The sequence below is a fragment of the Lepeophtheirus salmonis genome, chromosome 2 (assembly GCF_016086655.4).
Source record: "Lepeophtheirus salmonis chromosome 2, UVic_Lsal_1.4, whole genome shotgun sequence".
Lineage (NCBI taxonomy): Eukaryota > Metazoa > Arthropoda > Copepoda > Siphonostomatoida > Caligidae > Lepeophtheirus > Lepeophtheirus salmonis.
The window spans coordinates 19,369,472-19,389,591 of record NC_052132.2 but is presented as its reverse complement, the minus strand read 5'-3'; the positions used below and the strand labels follow the sequence as shown (position 1 = coordinate 19,389,591).

General features: G+C 29.3%; 1 protein-coding gene and 1 long non-coding RNA gene across 5 annotated transcripts in view; one reads left to right on the top strand and one right to left on the bottom strand.

The window, feature by feature from the left end:
- The window catches only part of LOC121132376 (lachesin), a 425,839-nt gene that overhangs the window by 140,318 nt on the left and 265,401 nt on the right, over window positions 1–20,120 (bottom strand). For 3 of the 4 annotated variants that reach the window (XM_071886663.1, XM_071886665.1, XM_071886666.1), the window contains one exon: window positions 2,827–3,009. In XM_071886663.1, coding sequence (XP_071742764.1) covers window positions 2,827–3,009 — 183 coding nt within the window. Of the gene's footprint in view, window positions 1–2,826; window positions 3,010–3,365; window positions 6,897–20,120 lie in introns of those variants that run through there. The other variant, XM_040727772.2, reaches the window with a different exon arrangement.
- Window positions 8,037–12,927, top strand: LOC139904772 (uncharacterized). The gene is made up of 3 exons (XR_011778959.1): window positions 8,037–8,285; window positions 12,229–12,411; window positions 12,635–12,927. It is a non-coding gene; the product is annotated as an uncharacterized lncRNA (long non-coding RNA).

The window sequence follows — 20,120 nt, the reverse complement described above, 5'->3', positions numbered from 1 at the left end:
ACTTAATTAGTAATGACATCCTTAAAAAAAATTGGGAGGTTTTAGCGTGGAATGACACTGGTACGTTATTCATCTTTATTGTAGAACATATGTTATACCTAAGAATATGTATGTAAGTTGACTTGAAAAGTCGTATATAGTTAAGAATGTGCCCTGGATATGTGCATATATCTAATGCATATTTGTATTCTTTTACATATATATTAAGTATATGATTGATAGAATATAAGTTTTATGTAGTAAACAATTATTTACATCGCGTCAAAAACATTTTTAAATGAACAAGACATATTGGTTGTTTTAATCTAAAAGATGCAATGAAATGGTTTCAATAAAATAGTTAATAGAATAAAATTATTTTAAACCGTTTAATTTATGAGAGAAAATTAAGCATCCACTTTTTGTACTTATGTGTTGTAGTAGCGTAGAAAAATTTGACAAACTGCTTCATGACCTTCTTTAAGTCTTCACTTTCTACCACCAATTTAAACATTTTGAGATATTTGGAAAATTTATTTTTGTTATACATGGGCAAAACTTAGGGAAAAATAATAATTTAGTCATTATAAAATAAAAAGACAGTTTGTCGTTAAGATAAAATTTCTTGCTGAATGGGAAATCTCGCCTAGTTTTGTAGTAAATCTTTTAAATTGTATTATAAGACAAATATAGATTTGTTCAAAGATAGTTTATATGTTAAAGATAAATTTCCATAGCAATACAACTTTTTATCTCAACAAAATCATAATAGGCTGTTCATCTTAATAAGTGGCTTGTTTTCTCCTCGTGCTCTTTAGACATTAATCTGCAGCAAATATACTAATTAGTAGAATGGTAAAAAAGTATGAACGCTTAACTTTTGCGATTTTTTTTTTTTTTTTTTTTGACAATCTGAGTAATGTTTCTATTTTTACATTTCGCAACGAAGTTGAACCGAAGATATATTTTCCCACCTTTTCATTGTTGGTCAGCAAGATTACGGCATAAGTTAAGAATCGATTTTGGTCAAACTTGTTACGAAGATTATGGCATAAGTAAGAGGTTATTAAATTTTGAGAAGTCAAAGTTAAACAAAAAGTAAATTAATAATGCATAATCGACCATAATAGAGGAACATATTATGGTACAGAGATGAAATTGGTGTCCTTTGATTTAATAAAGATGCTTCATAAACCAAAAAATCAAATTTCGGAAACATGACTCTCGGTGAAGATTTGTGCTCCACCGAGAGTCAACTCTGGTCTAAAGCTATTATCATTATTTTTTCATTTTTGAGGAGATAACATCTTACTATAGGTTATCTAAGTAGTTGAGCTCATGAATGACAGAAAATATCAATGAGGAGTTATATGTGTTATGATCGTCATTGGAGTTTGATTTGTGTAAAAATGGCATGACATATATAATCTTCAAATTGTCAGGTTTACCATGTCAATTTTCGAATTATTTTTTAACAAACTAGCAGTGTATATGATTTACAAATCTCCTTATAAGTTTTCTCATAGAGTAGAAATGATCTTTACTTTTTTTTCCTACTAGGATGATGAATCCCTTTTTTGTCTTCCTTCCTTCAAGGCGTTAACTCGGTAACACCAAAATAATCCATCGTCAGCTGTCGATTCCCTTGTCTATCTTGATACGTCTGCGCTTTTTCATAGTTTATTCATTTTTATAAATAATCGAAGTAATCAGTTTTTCTAAACTTATGCTCTGTTTCTAAAAGGATAGAAATACAATTTCTATTGGATCCATCGTCGTATACATAACATAAATTAGCCATTTTATTATTTCTATGAATAAATTTTGGTTATCATACATACACTTATATAAATGTATATCTACGCTTTTAATAAAAATGTCTAAACAATATCATAATACAGTATCAAACAAAATACTATATACTTGTAATTCATGTAATTTGTATCGTGGATTTATTCTTTCCCAATAATAGGATATGCTAATTACGACAACAAAATGGAACATCTTACTTACATACCATATTTTGGTTTGCCAACAAAAAAAAACAAAGCTGTAATGGTTTATTTCAAAAAACACCCTGGATTACATTTGTATTGTTAATCTAATTATCATACTGCACTATCAATTTTATCAAATTATACGAAGAAATGGCATTATTTATTGATCGGTTATAGAATTCAGATCAAATATATTTTATTTTTTATATTTGAAAGGCTTTATTGGAACTTAAAAAATATCATATTTCAAAGGAAGGCTTTAGATTATATTAATTATTCTTAGATATCTCAGCCCATCAAAGAGGCAATAAGTGAGCAAATATAAGTCCGTGAATAATGGGGCATTGATATTTGTTAAATATAACAAGAAATTGGTAATTTATTCTTGCCTTAATTATTGTTCAAAATTGTTTATGTGTCAATCCGATGGAACTTTTTTTTACAATATCTGATTTGATCGGATTAAGTTATTTTATTATTTTTTGAAAATAATTTGATCAGCAAATAAGAAACAACTGCAGATAAATTTATTGAAGTTCCCCAATATAAATAACCTTTTTTTTAAAATAAAAACTTTTTAATTAGGATTTAAATCACCTATTTAATATTATCAGGTTTCGACTCTTTTATATTTCCACAAAGACTCTTCTTCTCTCTACTAATAGAAAGAGAGTTTTTTCCTCATTGAGCATAAAAAATATTAAGAAAATTACGGGTAATAAGGATTAAAAAAATCCCATTTCTCCAATTTAAAAAATATATTGATGCAAAAATAACAAGAACAACAGAAAAGACCAATTGAATTCCGTGATGCGAGATAAATTTAAATATAGTAGAAATAGATACGAACCCAAATTCTGAATGTTACATGATAACGTGACAGTTTCACCAATCTTTGCCTTGTATGTAGTTGGTCTACTGAGAAAATAAGGTTTTCCCAATGGCTCTTGATGATATGCAGATGCTTTTGGCCATGAACTACGTCGGTGCATACGATGATCGTCGTGGAGTTTGAAAAGGACTTCACTCTCACCTGAAATAAATAATAGATATATGTTATTAGTATTTTTGATGTTGACTTCATATCTAAATATATATTGTGAAAAAAAAATCATAGACGAGAAGGTAAATATTTGCATTATGGAGTTTTTTGTTAGAGATAGGTCATGTACACTGTAGTTACTGCTTAAAGTATTATGTTCATCATATATACACATGAGTATAACTTAAATTTTGAATTATGTGTTCATTCAATACAATAGCATGCTAAAATAATTTTCTTAAAATTGAGTGTGGATTTATTTTATTATTTAACAAAACATGTAGACAAGGTTCTTCTAAAACTTTTTCCACACAACTATTTTATCAATGATAGCCTTTACGCGTTACCTGAAGGCTATGCAGGAGTTGATAACAACTCCTCTGACAAGCTTTCCCATCCTATGCATCCACTATGGAGGACTTCAATGAGTCCACATTTGGGCGTGAGATCCTGATTGCTTCCTTCTCCAAGTGCCCATATATAAAAATAAAGTGGGTTCAAATCTAGTGAGGAAGAGGGCATATCTCTCTGCACCAGAATCGAGTCATGCTATCTGCCCATCAATTTTGTCACCTGGCGGACGTGTGAGAGGGGGCACCGTCTCGAGTCCAACCCTAGTTACCCTCCGGGTAGTTGGTCTTAAGCCATGGCAAGATGGTGTACCTAAACACCTTATAGTAGGCCTCCTTGCCAATTTTCTATCCAGCAATGAAATATAACAGACATTTTCTTTGTCATAAGGTCATTGTTTGGGCCGGATATTTGTAGTGGTAAACCCATTGGACCTCTTCTTTTGTTTCTACAAGCCAGCAGTCGTTCTGGCGGTACTGGAATTGATCAACTGTTTGTCCAAAATATATTTCACAATTGTCCAATTTGCCTTGATCCATGAAAGGATTTTCGTGCACCTATCGAGGTTCCTGGCTTCCATGCCTTTTGTCAGAAGGTGGTGTGATTTCCTTGTGAAAGACATTAATCCCAAGTTAAAAGCCCTCCTGAAGGTCCTAGGACCCACAGAAAAGCCGTTGGCGAGTCGATTCATCAAGATAGTGGGATCCTCCTTTATATTCTTCTCCAAACTTAACAAGAACTTCTTATCCCTCTTTAAATTATGTCCTCCACTTCCTGACATCCTGAAGAGGTCTTCCTCAATTTAAAAACCAGGCTCTTAGTTCACTAAATATTTTCTGTAATCTTCATCACATCAACTCCAGGATCAATTAGATATGAGATATACTACAATTTTACTTATTGCTCACTCATGATGATGAAATGACTAATGAAGTTTGACTCTTTTAAAAACAATGGATCCAATGTTATTAAACAATAGGGCTCTATAACCAGTTCATCTAGGAAAGACGGAGGGAAGATATTTGATTTTATATATATTAATCTCTTTTGTGGGTATTTTTTTATTATTATTATAATTTTATATTATTCTACTCGTCTCTTGACGAGCGCGTGGGAGGGTGGGAAATCCCATGTACTACCCGTGCGTTTAGCAATCACAAATAAAAATAAACGAAGTACTTTTTACATATTATGTATGTATCGAGAACAGACTATATATTTTAATATATTTATGTAAGAATGTAGATTCACACTCTGTGATTTTTTTTTATGGAAAGTACATAATTTTATCAATAATATTGAATCGGTGTATATTTATGTAATATATATTTAATCATTATCAATAAAAAAAAGATAAAATGACTAATTGATTAGAATAGTTTGTTTATGTTAAAAGGATGATGGAAAAAAAATTATCAAAAAATAATCACAAAACTTTTTCATAGTAATGACAAAATAAACGTTTATAATAGGCGACGTTTTACTGCCCTACCCTGTACATATAATGTTTGTTAGTTCTTCAAAGACGTCATAAATATCATTAAATTAGCCTAAATGGATATTTACATTAACAAAATTATAAATTGATAGATTTTAATTGAAAATGGTTGTATTGGCACCGGTATAACTATAAGACATCAAATAAAAGGCTTAACAATGTAGTTTATATGCTTGGGTATCTCAATTTTTTTTTTAAAAGGTAAAAGGTGTATATTTAACTAAAATATGTCCATGAAATGTTAGGCATTGTGTGAGTTAGTACTTATATATTTGGTTCAGTCTAGTTTTAGATCCCATTCTAACTGTTAGTCTTTTTTACTGCAACTTAACTATCGGTACATCGAAATTTTCATAAAACTATCGATGATATATAATACCTAAATAAGATATATTAGATCTGTATTAAGAACACTGTACTGTACATATCCTTAAAAAAATGTAGTTTAAAAAAACCAACCTTATTTACGTCATAAAGAATTGATATACCTCCATTAAAGGCCGAAAAGTGAAACTGAACAGGTCTTTTCCGCGGTCCTCTATCCTAAATAAGGACCTAAACAACACAAATGATGTTTATATTTAGCTTACCGTTATTATTTACTTATCTCAATTATGCAAATTTTAAGAGGTTAAGTGTCATCTCTTACAATTTTCCGATGAACAATGTTGTAGAACACATAATTAGTTTTCAATTGCTAAGAAAAACCTTGTTTTTATTCCCATCATGAGCACACAATGTGAGAAGATGATTGAGATCGCAGCGCTCTTCAGCAAGGATTGTCCCAGAAAGCTATGTCGTTGCAGATTGGGGACTCAAGAAAGGCGAATTACAATATGCCCATACTATCAAAGGTCGGGGAAGATCTTATACGCTCTCCAGGAGTAGGTAGGAAATCCTCTGTGTTGGTCAACCACCTGAAGGCGGCCTTTTATAAAAAAAGAATTTCTCAATTGCTAACATGGTCAAGAAGGTGACAAAATCCCCATAAGAGGTGTCAAGGGCTCTAAACATGCAAGGAGGAAAGTCTATATGGCTTTACCCGCGGCCTTTGTTGACAGAACACTTTTGTTTTAAAATGTGTAAATAATTACAGTTGATCCGTTATTTGAATTAAAAAATAAATTAAGATTTTCTCCTTTTTGGATTTTTGTTCAAGACTGTTATGATGTTGATGCACGATGTCTAGTTATGCTATTTAAATTCAAAGAAGGAAAAATCTATTAATGTGAGATTTAAATATTTGAATATATTTAGTACTTTTGTCGGTATAAGAAAAAGTAAGGTCCTAGCTCTCTCTTTATATGAAGTCGTCGATGTTCAAAAGTCGTTCATATTTTGAACGTGTTAACTTTATTAAAGTTATAAAGTCCGAAGGAATGTAATAAATTACAAAAATTAATCTATGTATACCCCTCTCCCATTTACGGCAACCAAAAGTATTTAACTATGCATAAGTAATACATAGATTAAAGCAATTAAATAATGATTGCAAAATGTTTTTCTACATAGAATTGGTTTACTCTCGTTTCTAACTTATGCGTATATACCCACTAAAATGCAATTAATCTGCTTAGATAATCAGTCTAAGACTTTTTGAGCATATTTTAGAATTAATTTATCAAGATAAATGCTACATAATTAGTTAAAGAAGAAAAAGGATTAATTCTAACATGTTAGATTATATGTATAAACTGTGAGCACCTCCCAATTCGCACTCTATTCAAAACATGATACTCAAAGTGAATGTTTGAAGTATTCATTCGATAATTATATTAGGTTTTTCTCCAAGAGCTTATATTTATTCATTCGATATTGATAAATATCAAGTGGTTCATTTAAATCTGAACACTTTGATTTTAAAACTCAACAAGAAATAATTTATTAATTAAGAATATAATTTCAAATAAATCAATACAACAAATAGATGTCTGTCTGAGCTCTCTTAAACACTAATGTAGTCTCCTTTGTTGGTAATGATGGCGTCCAGGAGCTGGCGTTCTGCAAATGTATTCCTCTGTCATGGCGTATCAGTGTTGGCTGACGGTGGCATTGAGAGCCGTATTACTTGGATTATGGATATTTACAACTCATCTTTTAAAACTATTGTGCTCCTCGAAAATGGATGATCAAGGATTTTGTTCAAAACCACCCTTGCTAGTCGTGTATATCTTCAAATTGTGTTTCATTCGATGCATGAAGTTTCTGATGAAAATTGTGGGTATTTTTTGCATGGTAAAAGAACGAAAATCAACAAAATGACAAATATTTTGGGGAGGAGACCAGCTTAGCTACCATGATATTTCCTTAGATCTGCTACAATCAGCTGTGACGAGCGATGACAGGGAGAAGGGAATAAACAAAGACATTGGCAAAAACTACTCTGAGGTCGATCTTCAATTCTACTTGGAGTACAATAAAGGCTTACAATTATAACTCTGCAACAATTAATCGTGGTTACTCTACGTCTTTTATGAGCAATCACAAGTGTTCAATTAGGTTTTGAATATAAATGAATGAAGTTGGAAAATAAGTTAATTTCTCAGGGTTTTTAATAATAACAACATCTGAGCGAAAGAAAATTCATGCTTCAGATTTCCAATTATTAAAAAAACAGGCCAGCTACAAAATACACACGATTTACATAACTACATATAAAAATTATCTAAGCAGATGTTTTACTTTTATTAAAGTCAATTTTATAATTACTAATATGTTCCGGGAAATAGTGTCTTCTTGCCTCACTTCAGTTGGACACAATAATTAAATTTAAATTATTCAGTATTCTTTCAAAGAAATTTAATGTATTTCAAATTGTTACTAGGTGATTCAATCTTCTTCCTTTTCAACCGGTTTATCTTCTCCTCTATTCATGAAATTGATACATAGGTGTTAGGAATGTATCAGTTCCAAAATTTTGAGACCCAGTCCCAAATTGAACGCAGAAGCTGTCCCATAGAAAAGTGCTTGATAATAGACGTCATTATAGATATATACCAGTAAGTACGTCTTAAATTCATCCTCTTATATTTAAATAAGTCTAACTTTCCCCAATAAGTTGTTTTGCTTATAATAAATTCAAGTGTATTTCATCAAATTGTAACCTTTTTTTTTTTTTTTTTTTTTTCATCAGGTGGACCAAACAAGATATTTCTTTTTTATAGTCGTTTTAACCTAACGAGTGATAAAAAGATCTAGTTAACTGTCTTCATTCTAACGGTTTTTCACACATTGTGAAAATAAGTATAATTAATTATATAGGTATATATATATATCGGCACATGTGTAAAGACAATATTTGATTAAATATGATTAATTTAAATATAGCTCTTTACTACAGTATTTGCTTATGAAATTGATTTTTTTATGTACACACAGAAATGGAAAATCATTTACTTATTTTTACTCGACTTCTTCCGTAAGTAATATGGAAAGTAATAAAATAATGATTCTATATATTTGTGTTGACCTAGTAGCAATTCGATTTTTAATGATCAATACATGCTTTCTAAATATATATAAAGGGTTAGGGTAGCAAAACGTGGACTGTAGATTAATATTTATTTTTTCATTATTATGGATAGGTTTAGTGATTGTTCTTTGATATTTTGTTTCTGCCGTACTTTTTATATAAACAAACTATACTAATCATTTAGTCATTTCATCATCTTGAGCGAGAAACAAGCAAAAAGCAGCGCATCTCAGTTCTCCTAGATGCAGAAATTGAACTGAAATTGGATAGGGGACATGACTTATTGGTTATAAGTTCCTAGTTTTTAAGTTGACTAAGGTAAAAAAAATTGAGGACATCATTTCCAGAAGGATATACAGTTTTGGTTAAGTTTGGAGAAGAATATAAAGAAGGATACTACTAAGTCGATGAATCAACTCGCCAACAACTTCTTTGTGGCTCATAGGACCCTCAAGAGACCTGTAAAGCACAACTTCGGATTAGAGTTTCACAAGGACCCAACACTACCTTCTGACAGAAAGCATGGAAGCATGGAAGAAAGGTGCAAAAAAAAAAATCCTCACATGGACCAAGGAAAATGGTAAAATTGTGAAAATGTTGTCAGACAACAAACATTTCATAGTTGATCAATTCCACTACTACCGGAAGGACCACTGGCTTGCAGAAACAAAATTAGAAGCCCAAGGGGATTACCACACCTAATATATTATTCAAACAACGGTCCTCAGCGTTGAGGCCTCTGATGCAAAGTAGATGCCTCTGTTATTTTTCAAGGCTGGACTCAGGACGGCACCCCCTCTCACACCGACAAAAAAAGAGCTCCTCAAAGTTTCTTAATTTTTCTCTCCCCCCTTCCCATCAATCTTATCTCCCCTCGACCAACCTTGTCCATTTGAACTCATTTAATGCAGGCAAAGCTAAACGACTTGTGGGAAAAACATTATGGTACTGTGCAACAAACACTGTAATTTGATTACAACTTTTGAGGCCACTCGCTCGAAATCACTGGCTCCCCCAAAAACATACAGGAGTTTGTAGTTCGATGGCTTCCTACCCAATTTGGACTCCACACTCTGACTAATTTCTTGTATTATATACTTCAGGGCGCTTCAAGTCTTGAAATTATGTGTTATTGTCTTCTTTTTTTTTACTACATTCCTTGCAGATTGCCTGGTCGTCCTTGAAGATTATTATATAACAATATATAAAATAATAAATGACAGTGCATTTTGTACTTTTAAACTGGAGTTTGTTAATAATCCTTAGAAAACCAACTTAATCTCCTAGAATTATCTCATGCAATCAATAGCATTTATCTTAGCACAGCCTTTGTTATATAATTTTATCATAATTGTTATTTTCTCTCTGTTGTGATGGAATAATTATATTCCCTCAATACCTCCCAGAAATTTTAATAATTGAACTTGCATTTCCTTTAGTGTTTTTACTTGTATTTTACTATGTGTATAGCTTTATTTTATTGGATATAAAAGCTTTTTCTTTTAGATTTTGTAATTTTTTTGATTTACTATTTTCATTATAAGTATAAGAATTTCTCTTTAAATTTACTATTTTTACTTTTAACGTACATTTTTAGTCACCCTTAGCCCCTATTTGATTGAAATATAAATAAATAAATTCAAAGAACACAAAAATTGGATTTTACTCCTTTTAATCAATGTAAGCAATTCTTAAATGAATTAATTTGTATATTTACTTTAAATAAATAATTATCCATAATAGATATATAAAGCTTTAAAACAAAGTAGCAAAACGAAGAATACTTGATCAATATTGGTACAGGATAGTGGTTGAAGTGACACTTTTTTTTCTTCCGCTAGGAGTGTTTTATGTAATTCTATAACTAACTACACAGCCTCAATGAATTCACCTTTTTAAGCAGAATTTACACAGTGAATTCTGTGTAAAAAAGAAAAAGTAGCAAGCGGCATAAGAAAAAATGACAAAAAGGGAAATAGTAACGCCATTTGTGAAGTCACAAAAGCTACATCCTTTATTACATCACGGCTATATATCTTCTCAAGCTGACAGGTGCATTTTTCTACTTTGCTTTAACGATTTATAAATGCTTAGCGTTAATATGTAACTATAAATAATCTTGAGCAAGAGTAAGGTATAAAACTTAAATAAATTTATCATATTTTTTTTTTTGCTTAAGCTTTCTTTCTATTAAAGAATAGCATCCTTAATGACCCGTTTGTGAAGTTGCATTTTCAAAAATGATTGATGTATACTCAAAAGTTATTATCAGATTAGAGTAAAAATGTTGAATATTTCATAATATTAAGGGGTTTTAACTATTATATCAATATTTTTGATAGGCTTACAAAAAAGATCTTTCATATTTATTAATTAATATTGAACATAAATTTCATAAGTGAGTTGTTATGGGTTTTTATTTTCTGTAAAGAGTTTTTGAAATAACTTTAATGTTTTTTTAAATTAATAATATGCAATAGACATATTTATATATGTACATACAAATAAAATTTTAAAGGATAACTCTGGATCTCACTTACTTTATTTCATTATTAGAAATCACAATCAAGTTGTTTTTTTTTCGTTTAACTTATGAATTATTACACTGTGACAGAATCTCAATTTATTGTTCCTTGATTAAGATTGTCAGCTTCTGATTCTTTTTATTCAATTAACTATGTAAATTATCTGTATGACCCAAAACTTTTTTTTTTTTTTTTTTTTTTTTGCCTTCAAAGTGTTTTTTAGAAAAAATATTTTTTTCCCAACAAATAAACAATTTAGTGTTATTTTTGCCTTGAACAATCTTAATAAAAGAAACAAATGTTTAATATACTTTGTAGGTACGAGTTTCCATAATTAAAAAAATCATCTTTTAATTACCAAAAGGAAAAAAAATAAACTTCTCATTTAAAGCCTAATCCATTCCAAATTTTTGAAGATAATGATAAAATTATAGTTTGTTCTATGGAAAAGACATACAATTACATTTACAGAAAAAGAGCACTTTAAATAAAATTTAAAGTGTTATTTAAGATATTTTGGTAACAAAAACATTTCTGTACATTTATAAAGCTATTAACTCCTATAGATATAATAATTGATGACGGCCACTAAAACCGAAATTTTGTTTCTTAAAGGTCATTTAATGTATTTATCTTTGTAAACATATTTAGGGACATACAAATTTAATGCAAGGCCAAATAACTACATTACTACGTAGACTGTGTGTTCATTTTAGATATTTTTTTGTTAGCTAAATCAAAGAAATAAATATAAAAAATATATCAAAAAAAAAAAAAATCAGATATATAAAATAAAAATTACCCTTAAAAATTTATTAATATATTTCTTTTTTGCTAAAAGTAAGTATATGAATATTTTGTTCTATATTTTCATTATATGCACAAAAATAGCTATAGATTGAATTAATGCGTAATTTACAAATATGGACAATTTTTGCAATTGTCCATATGAATATTTAAATGATTTTACATTTAGGTAATTTTTCATTGTTTGATATTATATCTAAACATTCCTTGTCATTTTTATATTTATTGACCTCTTTGAGGGTTGTCAAACATAAGTCGCATATGTGTCATATAAAAGAAGGATGGTATAAAAAAATTGGAGAAAAAAATTCTCTTTGTTGCTAATTTATCTTAAATGAAAGGATCCTCGAATTTTTAGACGAAATAAAATATTATTTGTTAGGATAGGCTTGCTATAGGTATAGTTAATCATATTTTATGCTATTTTGTTTTTGATTGTATTACATTGTTGTATTTTTAAATGTTTGTCTTTTTCAATAACCGTTTACTTAATTTTTGTTATGAATAATAAGATTGTATTAGGGGATATTAATTTTAAAGTATTATTTTTAATTTAGTTTCTATATGAACAAATGATTAAGCAAGCTTTGAGTGTTAGTATTTTGTTGCGAAGAGAAGGACCTTTCATCTATCACAAGGCGAAGGTTTGAACGGCTTGGTATTAGCAATGGCATGGAACATGCAGATCAAAATGACATTTGGAAAAATCCATTAACTGATACACGTCAGAAATGGTAGAGGTATATATTAGAAACACAATGTTTGAGAATTTATACAAATAATTGTTTATCAGAACTAACTCAAGATCTTCTCTTTATCGATTCATATGATTTACTTATCAGATCTCTGGATTTGCCAGTTTTTTTTTATCCTTGTGTCGTTGAACTAATTTTAATTAAAAATTTTCAACTTTGTATCTTATTAATTTTTTTGATTAAAATGTTTTTTTGTTTTTTTTTTCAGATTTAAAAATGGAGAACATGATATATTTACAATTGATATATATTGGCACTAAAAAACAAATGAACATGAAATTATCAATTCTTCTTTGTTTTTTTATGTTTTTAAAACCATAAGATGCGAATAATGTTTCAGTTGTTTGATAAATGTATTGTTTAGAATGAATGAATATATTTAAAATTAAAATAAAGTTTCCACACATTTAAACACAAATATTTAAAAAAATAAAACTTGACTGATAAAAAAATAAGAAAACTACTTAGGCCGTAATATATCCTTATATCAGGAAACAATGATTAGTTGGTGTAAGACAAACAAGGATTTGAGCTTTTTCATAAATATCCTTATTTAAAATTTAAGGTCTTAAAAGTCAATTTTTAAATCAATATCTATGCTTAAAATTGTTTATAGAATATCCCCTCAACGAATCCCAAAAAAATCACTAATTAAATTACTCTATCATTTTAGCTTACTGATGAATTTTCTAAAAAACAATTTGAGCTTATTTATTTTTGATACATCACATATGCAAATTGGTCTCAGTTTGAGTATTTACATTTCATTAAATAAAAAAATATAATATATATATTGCATTCATGTATATGGTCTAGCATAAATATAAGGCGTTTCATTATTGTTTTTCATATCATTAACAATTTTTTGGTATGATAAAAAAAGTAGGTATTTTGAAAGCCATTGTATAAATTAAAGTAAATATTTTAATCAAAGATTATACAGCAAAACTTTGTAATATGACAATCAGAAAAAAAAATTATGAGCAGATAAAAAGCTATACCTGATTATTATAATGCGTTTAGATTATACTTATATCAGCAAATTCTTTTTATCTTCTAAAGTATATATATATATAATTCTAGATAAAAATAAAAAACAAATAATGGTTTCAAAAGAGACAAAAACTTTATTGAATTGAAGGTTTTCTATATATCTTTCCATATAAGACCTTTAAGAGACAAAAAAAAAATTTGATTAATAACAAAAGAAAAAAATATTATAATATATATTCAATTAATATTCATATTTGAACGATGTAGCCCAATGGACAATGAGCTCGGGAGGAAATAATTTAATTTATGGGGAGGTTTTGCCCTCTACCAAGTGCCCATTTAATCGTTCTATATTTTTCCCTCGAGAGTATACTAAATCAATAATTATATTAGTGCTGGAAGCGATAAAATACAATTGTGTATCATATTTTTTCATCAACAATAGTGCAATTTCTTACTTTTTCACATACCTCATGTTTCAATTTTTTTTGAAATGTTAAATTTTTAGTTTCTGAGCTATTAACAGGTTCTGGAATTATGATTAAAGTACTGGTAATTTTTTTAATTTTTTGGTAAAGACAAATCTTATAATATATTAATTTAAATATAATACATAGTCTACAAAATATAATAAAAGTGTTATTTTTATCTAAAAAAAATATCATCTCTAACAATGACGCAAGTCAAAACAGGAACATAGGGCACTTAGAAAACTTTAAACCTACCGGGTCAACTGTTATTATTTCCCCATTTTAACGCACAAAGTATTGAAGTTCATTGCAAAATCCTGGGTAAATTAAAAAATAAGTTTTTTAACTATTATATATTAATTGAAACCCATAGAACATGTTTTAGTTAAAGTATCCACCCTCAGAATTGATGGTGAGTGCTAGATAGTGGCGGAGGCTGTTGCAGACACTCTAGATATACTTGGAGCTCAAAGAAGGCCCAATCCTTGTTGGTGGAGGTCTTCACCATATTTTTGGCGTCTCTTGCAGGCCTTGTACTCCATGTGTGCCTAGATGTCTAGGGGGTTGAGGTTTAACCTCTGCAGCATCTAGAAGTCCTTTCCCCAAAAAGTGCATGTTGACCTGAACCCACTCTTGGGTTATCTTTGCAGTGTGGGCATCTTGCTAGAATGCCCAGGGAGAATTGCTAAGAATGGATTTGATCTATTGGATAACTTTGGTGTTCATAGTTTTGATGTACTCATCAGTTTTTGGCTCGTATCCTAAAGGGAATCGCATGTGATTAATGATCTTCCCGTTGAATGCAACCGTACATAACATCATTACTGAATCAAGGTGTTTGGTGGAGGAGACACTTCGGTGCTCCTCTGTTACATCTCCAAATATCACTACTCGATCCTTCTAACTGTTGAAGACAGGTTCAATAGTAAAAGTCTGAACACCGCATATGGGGACTTGTTTATCTTCCTGGACATGATAGCAAAAGATAAATTCTGTTTCTTCTTAGAAAGCCAACTTCAGAGAGTTGACAAACATGGAGGATTTACTTGCCTACTCAAGGAGAGTGTCTGAGGTCCTCCCCGACTGCATGAAAACATTGTCAATTGTCTTCCTCGATGCCCCAGTTTTCTCCCAGATAACCTTCTTGGAAATTCCATGGAAAGGAGCGTAGCGATCCCAATACTCTTCTCGTACTGTGTAAACATGGTTTCGACTACGACTATGTTTATCCTAGCAATCGACAGTTGTAAAAAAAATTACTCTTAACCTCTCAAAATTTGCATGATGGAGAGGAGTGAATAATAATGGTTGGTTGGCCTGGTATATGAATTCAAATTTATCTCTTTTTTTTCCCTTCATTTATTTTGTTTGTCGTTAGAGTTTCTTTTGTATACAAGATGTGATATCCTTTTTTAGAACTACTATTTAAGATTATGAATAACAGAGTATAATGGTAAAAAAGCATTCAATTACTTTTTTCTTGATGCTATTACTTTGTGTCATATTTTACAACTAATTAGAGTAAGTAATATTTGATAGAGCTTTAATATCAATTTTAATGGTTGAGTGCTTAAACACTCCAGTATAGCTAAGTATAAGTGTACATATATTAAGATTATTTTTGTGCTAACCCTAATATCATCATTGTTCACAATGGATAAATCCTCGTGAGCAATAGCTACTACTATACACATCCTATAATAAAGGAAAAGAAAAGGATGGATTAAGAATAAGCTTTTCTCAAGAAGTAATCCTCCAGAGCCAAGAATGAAAATAAATATAATTATGGTCAACATAAATATATGTACTTTAGTTACTTAGTTATTACCACCAAAAAGCAGGATCCATCAGAATATATGTACATTATTATGCCTTTCACAGTGAAATATATTCATACATTCCATTACAATGCACATCGATATTTACACATTTGAGAAGAAGTTGTCTACAGATGTGATGAGTCGACATAAAAACAAAAAAAAATGTTACCAAATCCGTTTCTGGAGCTTTCAGAACCTATATGAAAAATTTCAGAAAAATCCATACATTTGGTTTGGCTATGATTGAATGACAAAAAACACACACAGATATTCACATTTAATATATAAATATATATACTTGACTCAAATATACCCTTTGTTTTCATAGGAGTTACCCAAAAATTTAACTCGTAGATATAGATTTGATTTAAAAAAAAAACTTTTAATGTACCCTTATTTTATGGCCGTCTAAATAAAATCCATCAATTTTTTATTCTTTTATTGTAAAAAACAATTTTCCCTACTTACTAGTGCAATTTGAGGGAAACCCAAAAGGATTAATACTATTATTATTTTTTCTTTTATTTTAGATCCAAATAAGTATACCTTTATTTATTATTCTGACAAAAAAAACACATTCTCACTTAATATAATACAATCCCTTCACATATATGACAAGGATAAAAGATAAAACAACAATACCACAATGACCCATTTTTTTTATTAGAAACACCTAAATTCCGATTTAACAATCAGTGTTGGATAAATTTGCCAAAACGTCGAGTTCTTTGACGATTGAACCTTCCAAATTTGTTGGACTCCGTTTCTCTTTTTCCAGATTTCTTAAATTTGAAGATTGGTTTCCTGAGAAATGGAAAACATAAGTTTTATTTGCTTTTGCAAATTTTTCGGCAGGGTCCAGTTAGTCATTATTTGCTAGATGGAAAAACTTCATTATTTCATTGAAATTATATTTCGTATAATTATAAGTTACAATTGAATATCTCACATCAGACCAGATTTCCCAATACATAGATTGTCTGGAGCATGGATCATAACCGCTCAGAAGCAATACGGCAATAAATGATTTCATATCATCAGGCTCAAATCGAAAATTGGGATTTCCTTATTGAGCAACGTACTTATTCGATTCCTTGCAAATATACTCCACTATATTATGAACAATTAAAATAATATAATTGGAGAATCATGAGCAATTCTAGAAGGAACAGGATGGGGCTATGAGTTTAAAATTATCTCATTTTGTATGTAACGATGCTGCCACTCATTTACCTCAACTCCTTTATCTGCTTTCTTCTTTTTTACCTTTGGTTCATGTTTATATTTGGCTTTTTAGGATAATCTTTTCATTTTATGAGAAAATCATCATTACTTAAGTTCTCCTCATCTTGCTCTTGGTTATCAAAAATGGTTCCCTTATAACTCTTACCAAGAGAGACGCTTTTGTCAAAATTTGATTACTTCCTTATTATTTAAGTTTGGATCCTACTCGTCACCAGAATCAATATCACTGTTACTATTATTGGTGGTTAGATGAAGATCTGACTCACCCTTCCATGTTCAATATACAGATCAAATTCGTCAAGTTGATCATAATATTCAAGAACCTCAGACAAATTTAGTCTTCTTTTTTTTTTCCAAAGAGTCCATAATAATAAGAAAATATTGATTTAACAAATTTTGTAATATACTCATAAGTAATTGAGACATTTTAAAAATGAAAGAGAATCAATTTCATAAAAAAAATAAGAAAGAGATTAAATGCATCCTATTATTATGACCACAAAGTACTTTTCTAATACTTTTGACCTCCTAAAACTTCACCATGAACATATACATAAAAATTCAATTATGAAGTAAACCCTGTACCTTCCTGTTACCAGCTTCAACTTAAACTGACACTAGAAAACATCAATTTTCGGAGCATATACTGTTTGTATTTAGATAACTTCTTTTTTTAAGAGACTATATAGATTATAATCAATAATTTTTATGATTTTTTAAATTACAAATTAACATTTGTCATATTTATAAAGTCAATTGAAATTTTTTATAAACAATTTTTTTTTAATAAATATTTATAATTATCATTTACACGATATTATACTTTTTAGATCAAAAACTCATTTATTGGCAATAAAATATCACAAATATCAATCTAATATTTGAAATCATATATTTAAAATAATACGTATAGGACTGATAAAAGGGAGTCAGTTTAAACTGATAGAGGGAAGACATGGAAATCTCAAAATAAATACTTGGGACACTATATACCGAGGGTTTGTGGACAGATTGTTACAGAACAAATGCAACATACATACAAAATTGAGTCTGGTACTTTTATGTGAGGATTCGGTATCCCCCCCCTCCTTAGAAGTCCCAAACTAAACAAAGTCTTAACAAACACTAATCTAGAAGTTGGTTACGTGAAGCGATATGACTTTTGTAGAAACATAAATATTAGGAGAGGTAAACCGGTTGGTATTATTGTTATTGTAAGTTTAAATTATATCAATTCTTTGTTAAATCATTGTAGTGAGAAAATCTTCCTCGAGAATTAAAGAATTCCAATCAATACATGTATGTTTTATGCAATCAATCACAGATCTTATTTAAAATGAAAAATAATTCCCATCAAAATTTGTAATACTATTTTCACAAATGCATAAATTATAAAATATTTATAATATTATAATAATAATATCAATGCATAAATAAAATTTAAATGTGAAAGGCTCTCATTCCCATAGCAGTATTACATTTTCCGTCTCCCAAATTTGATAGTAAAGAGCTTATGGGAACATAGTATCACTAGTATATTTGTACATGACATGTCTGTATTTAAAACAAAAAAAAATTGTTTTAATTGTGACAATTTGCTCACTGACCTTATTTAGAGGTAAAATTTAATGAATTCTTCTTTGTATAATCAAATATCATTAATTTTGTTGGATGAAAAAAGGACTGGAAATTTCCAGTATTGTTTGAGAGGTGTTTTATAATTGTAGTGTATATATTTTTTGTCTATTTATATCTTAATAGTTTGTCTGTTTGTTTGATTGTCTATGGAGGGTTCATTTATGACAACAACTATGTCTAAGCGCGTCATATAAATAAAGAAAAGAAAAGGGGAGTACTGACAAAAAATATGGATTTTTTTTTAAAGATAAAGTTAAGCAACAATTGTGTGTAGCTAAAGCTCAGTGCCTCATCAAATTAGTGTAGTACATATATATATTGCGTTTTAAATCTTATGCTTTTTTTAGGGTGCGATTTTTATTGAGTTTGGCAATCAAAAGAATGCAATGTATTTTCTCAATATCAATATTATTTCATTTCTGAGGAGGGAGTATCTTGGTATTGAGATAACACCTTTAAAAATGCTCATGAAAATGTAGAGTAAACAAGTTGATTTGTTGAGGAGTTATCTTCTAAAATATGAAAAAGAAAGTGTGTTTGTTCGTCGACGTCTAATAACTCTGAGTAATGATGGGAATTATTGGCAAATTTTAAAACCCAACTTAAATTGTATGAGTGACTCTTAAATATCAATATTTTATTTTTACTTGTTTTCCTCATTATATTTCGTTGAGTTCAATATCATTAATTTTTTTTGTTTTAGTTTTTTTTCTGTTACAATATTAAAATCTTTTTAAAATAAATTAGAAATCTGTCAAAATCATTATTTAGTGTACTCTTCTTTTTTTGTTAGTGGTAAAATTTACATTTAGTCTACTTTTAATTGGTGTTTAAAATTTTTAATAGTTAAAATAAAAACGTCAGCACGTGTTAATACATCACAATTTTTGCCTAAAGTTGAAGTGCCAATGACCACATCTGAATGTCATTCAAATGTTATAATTTTGGGGCACTGATTGATAAAGTGAGAGAAAGCTAGCCAAACTCAAGAAATGAAAAATATGTTGTTAATCTTAAAAAATTTAATTCTTGAAACTTTTTGTCCCCAATAAAAGGTCCCCAATAAAATATTGACAGATAGTGTAACTTGTTTGAAATATTTCCAGTCCATTTTCATCCAACAAAATTAATAATATTTGATTATACAAAGAAGAATTCAATAAATTTTACCTCTAAATAATGTTAGTGAGCAATACTTCTTATAATTGCTATAAAATATTGTATACTTTTATCAGTGGACAAAAAAGAAAAAAAAATGACCTACCTCTATCTGTGCTATTTCAATCATGTACTCTGACATATTGTAATTCATTCTTTTGACATTTTGCAGGAATTTTATTGATCTCAAACGTTGAAGGGATGTATAAAAATACCCCAATGAAAAATGGAAAAGGAGATTTCATTAAGATCAAAAACATGGTCTTAATGACTCCGGAGTTCCAAATAAATAACGTAGGAACATGCTTGACTATTCTATACGTCTATTTGCAAAGTTTTAGACAGATCTGTTTGCTAGTTTTTGATGTCA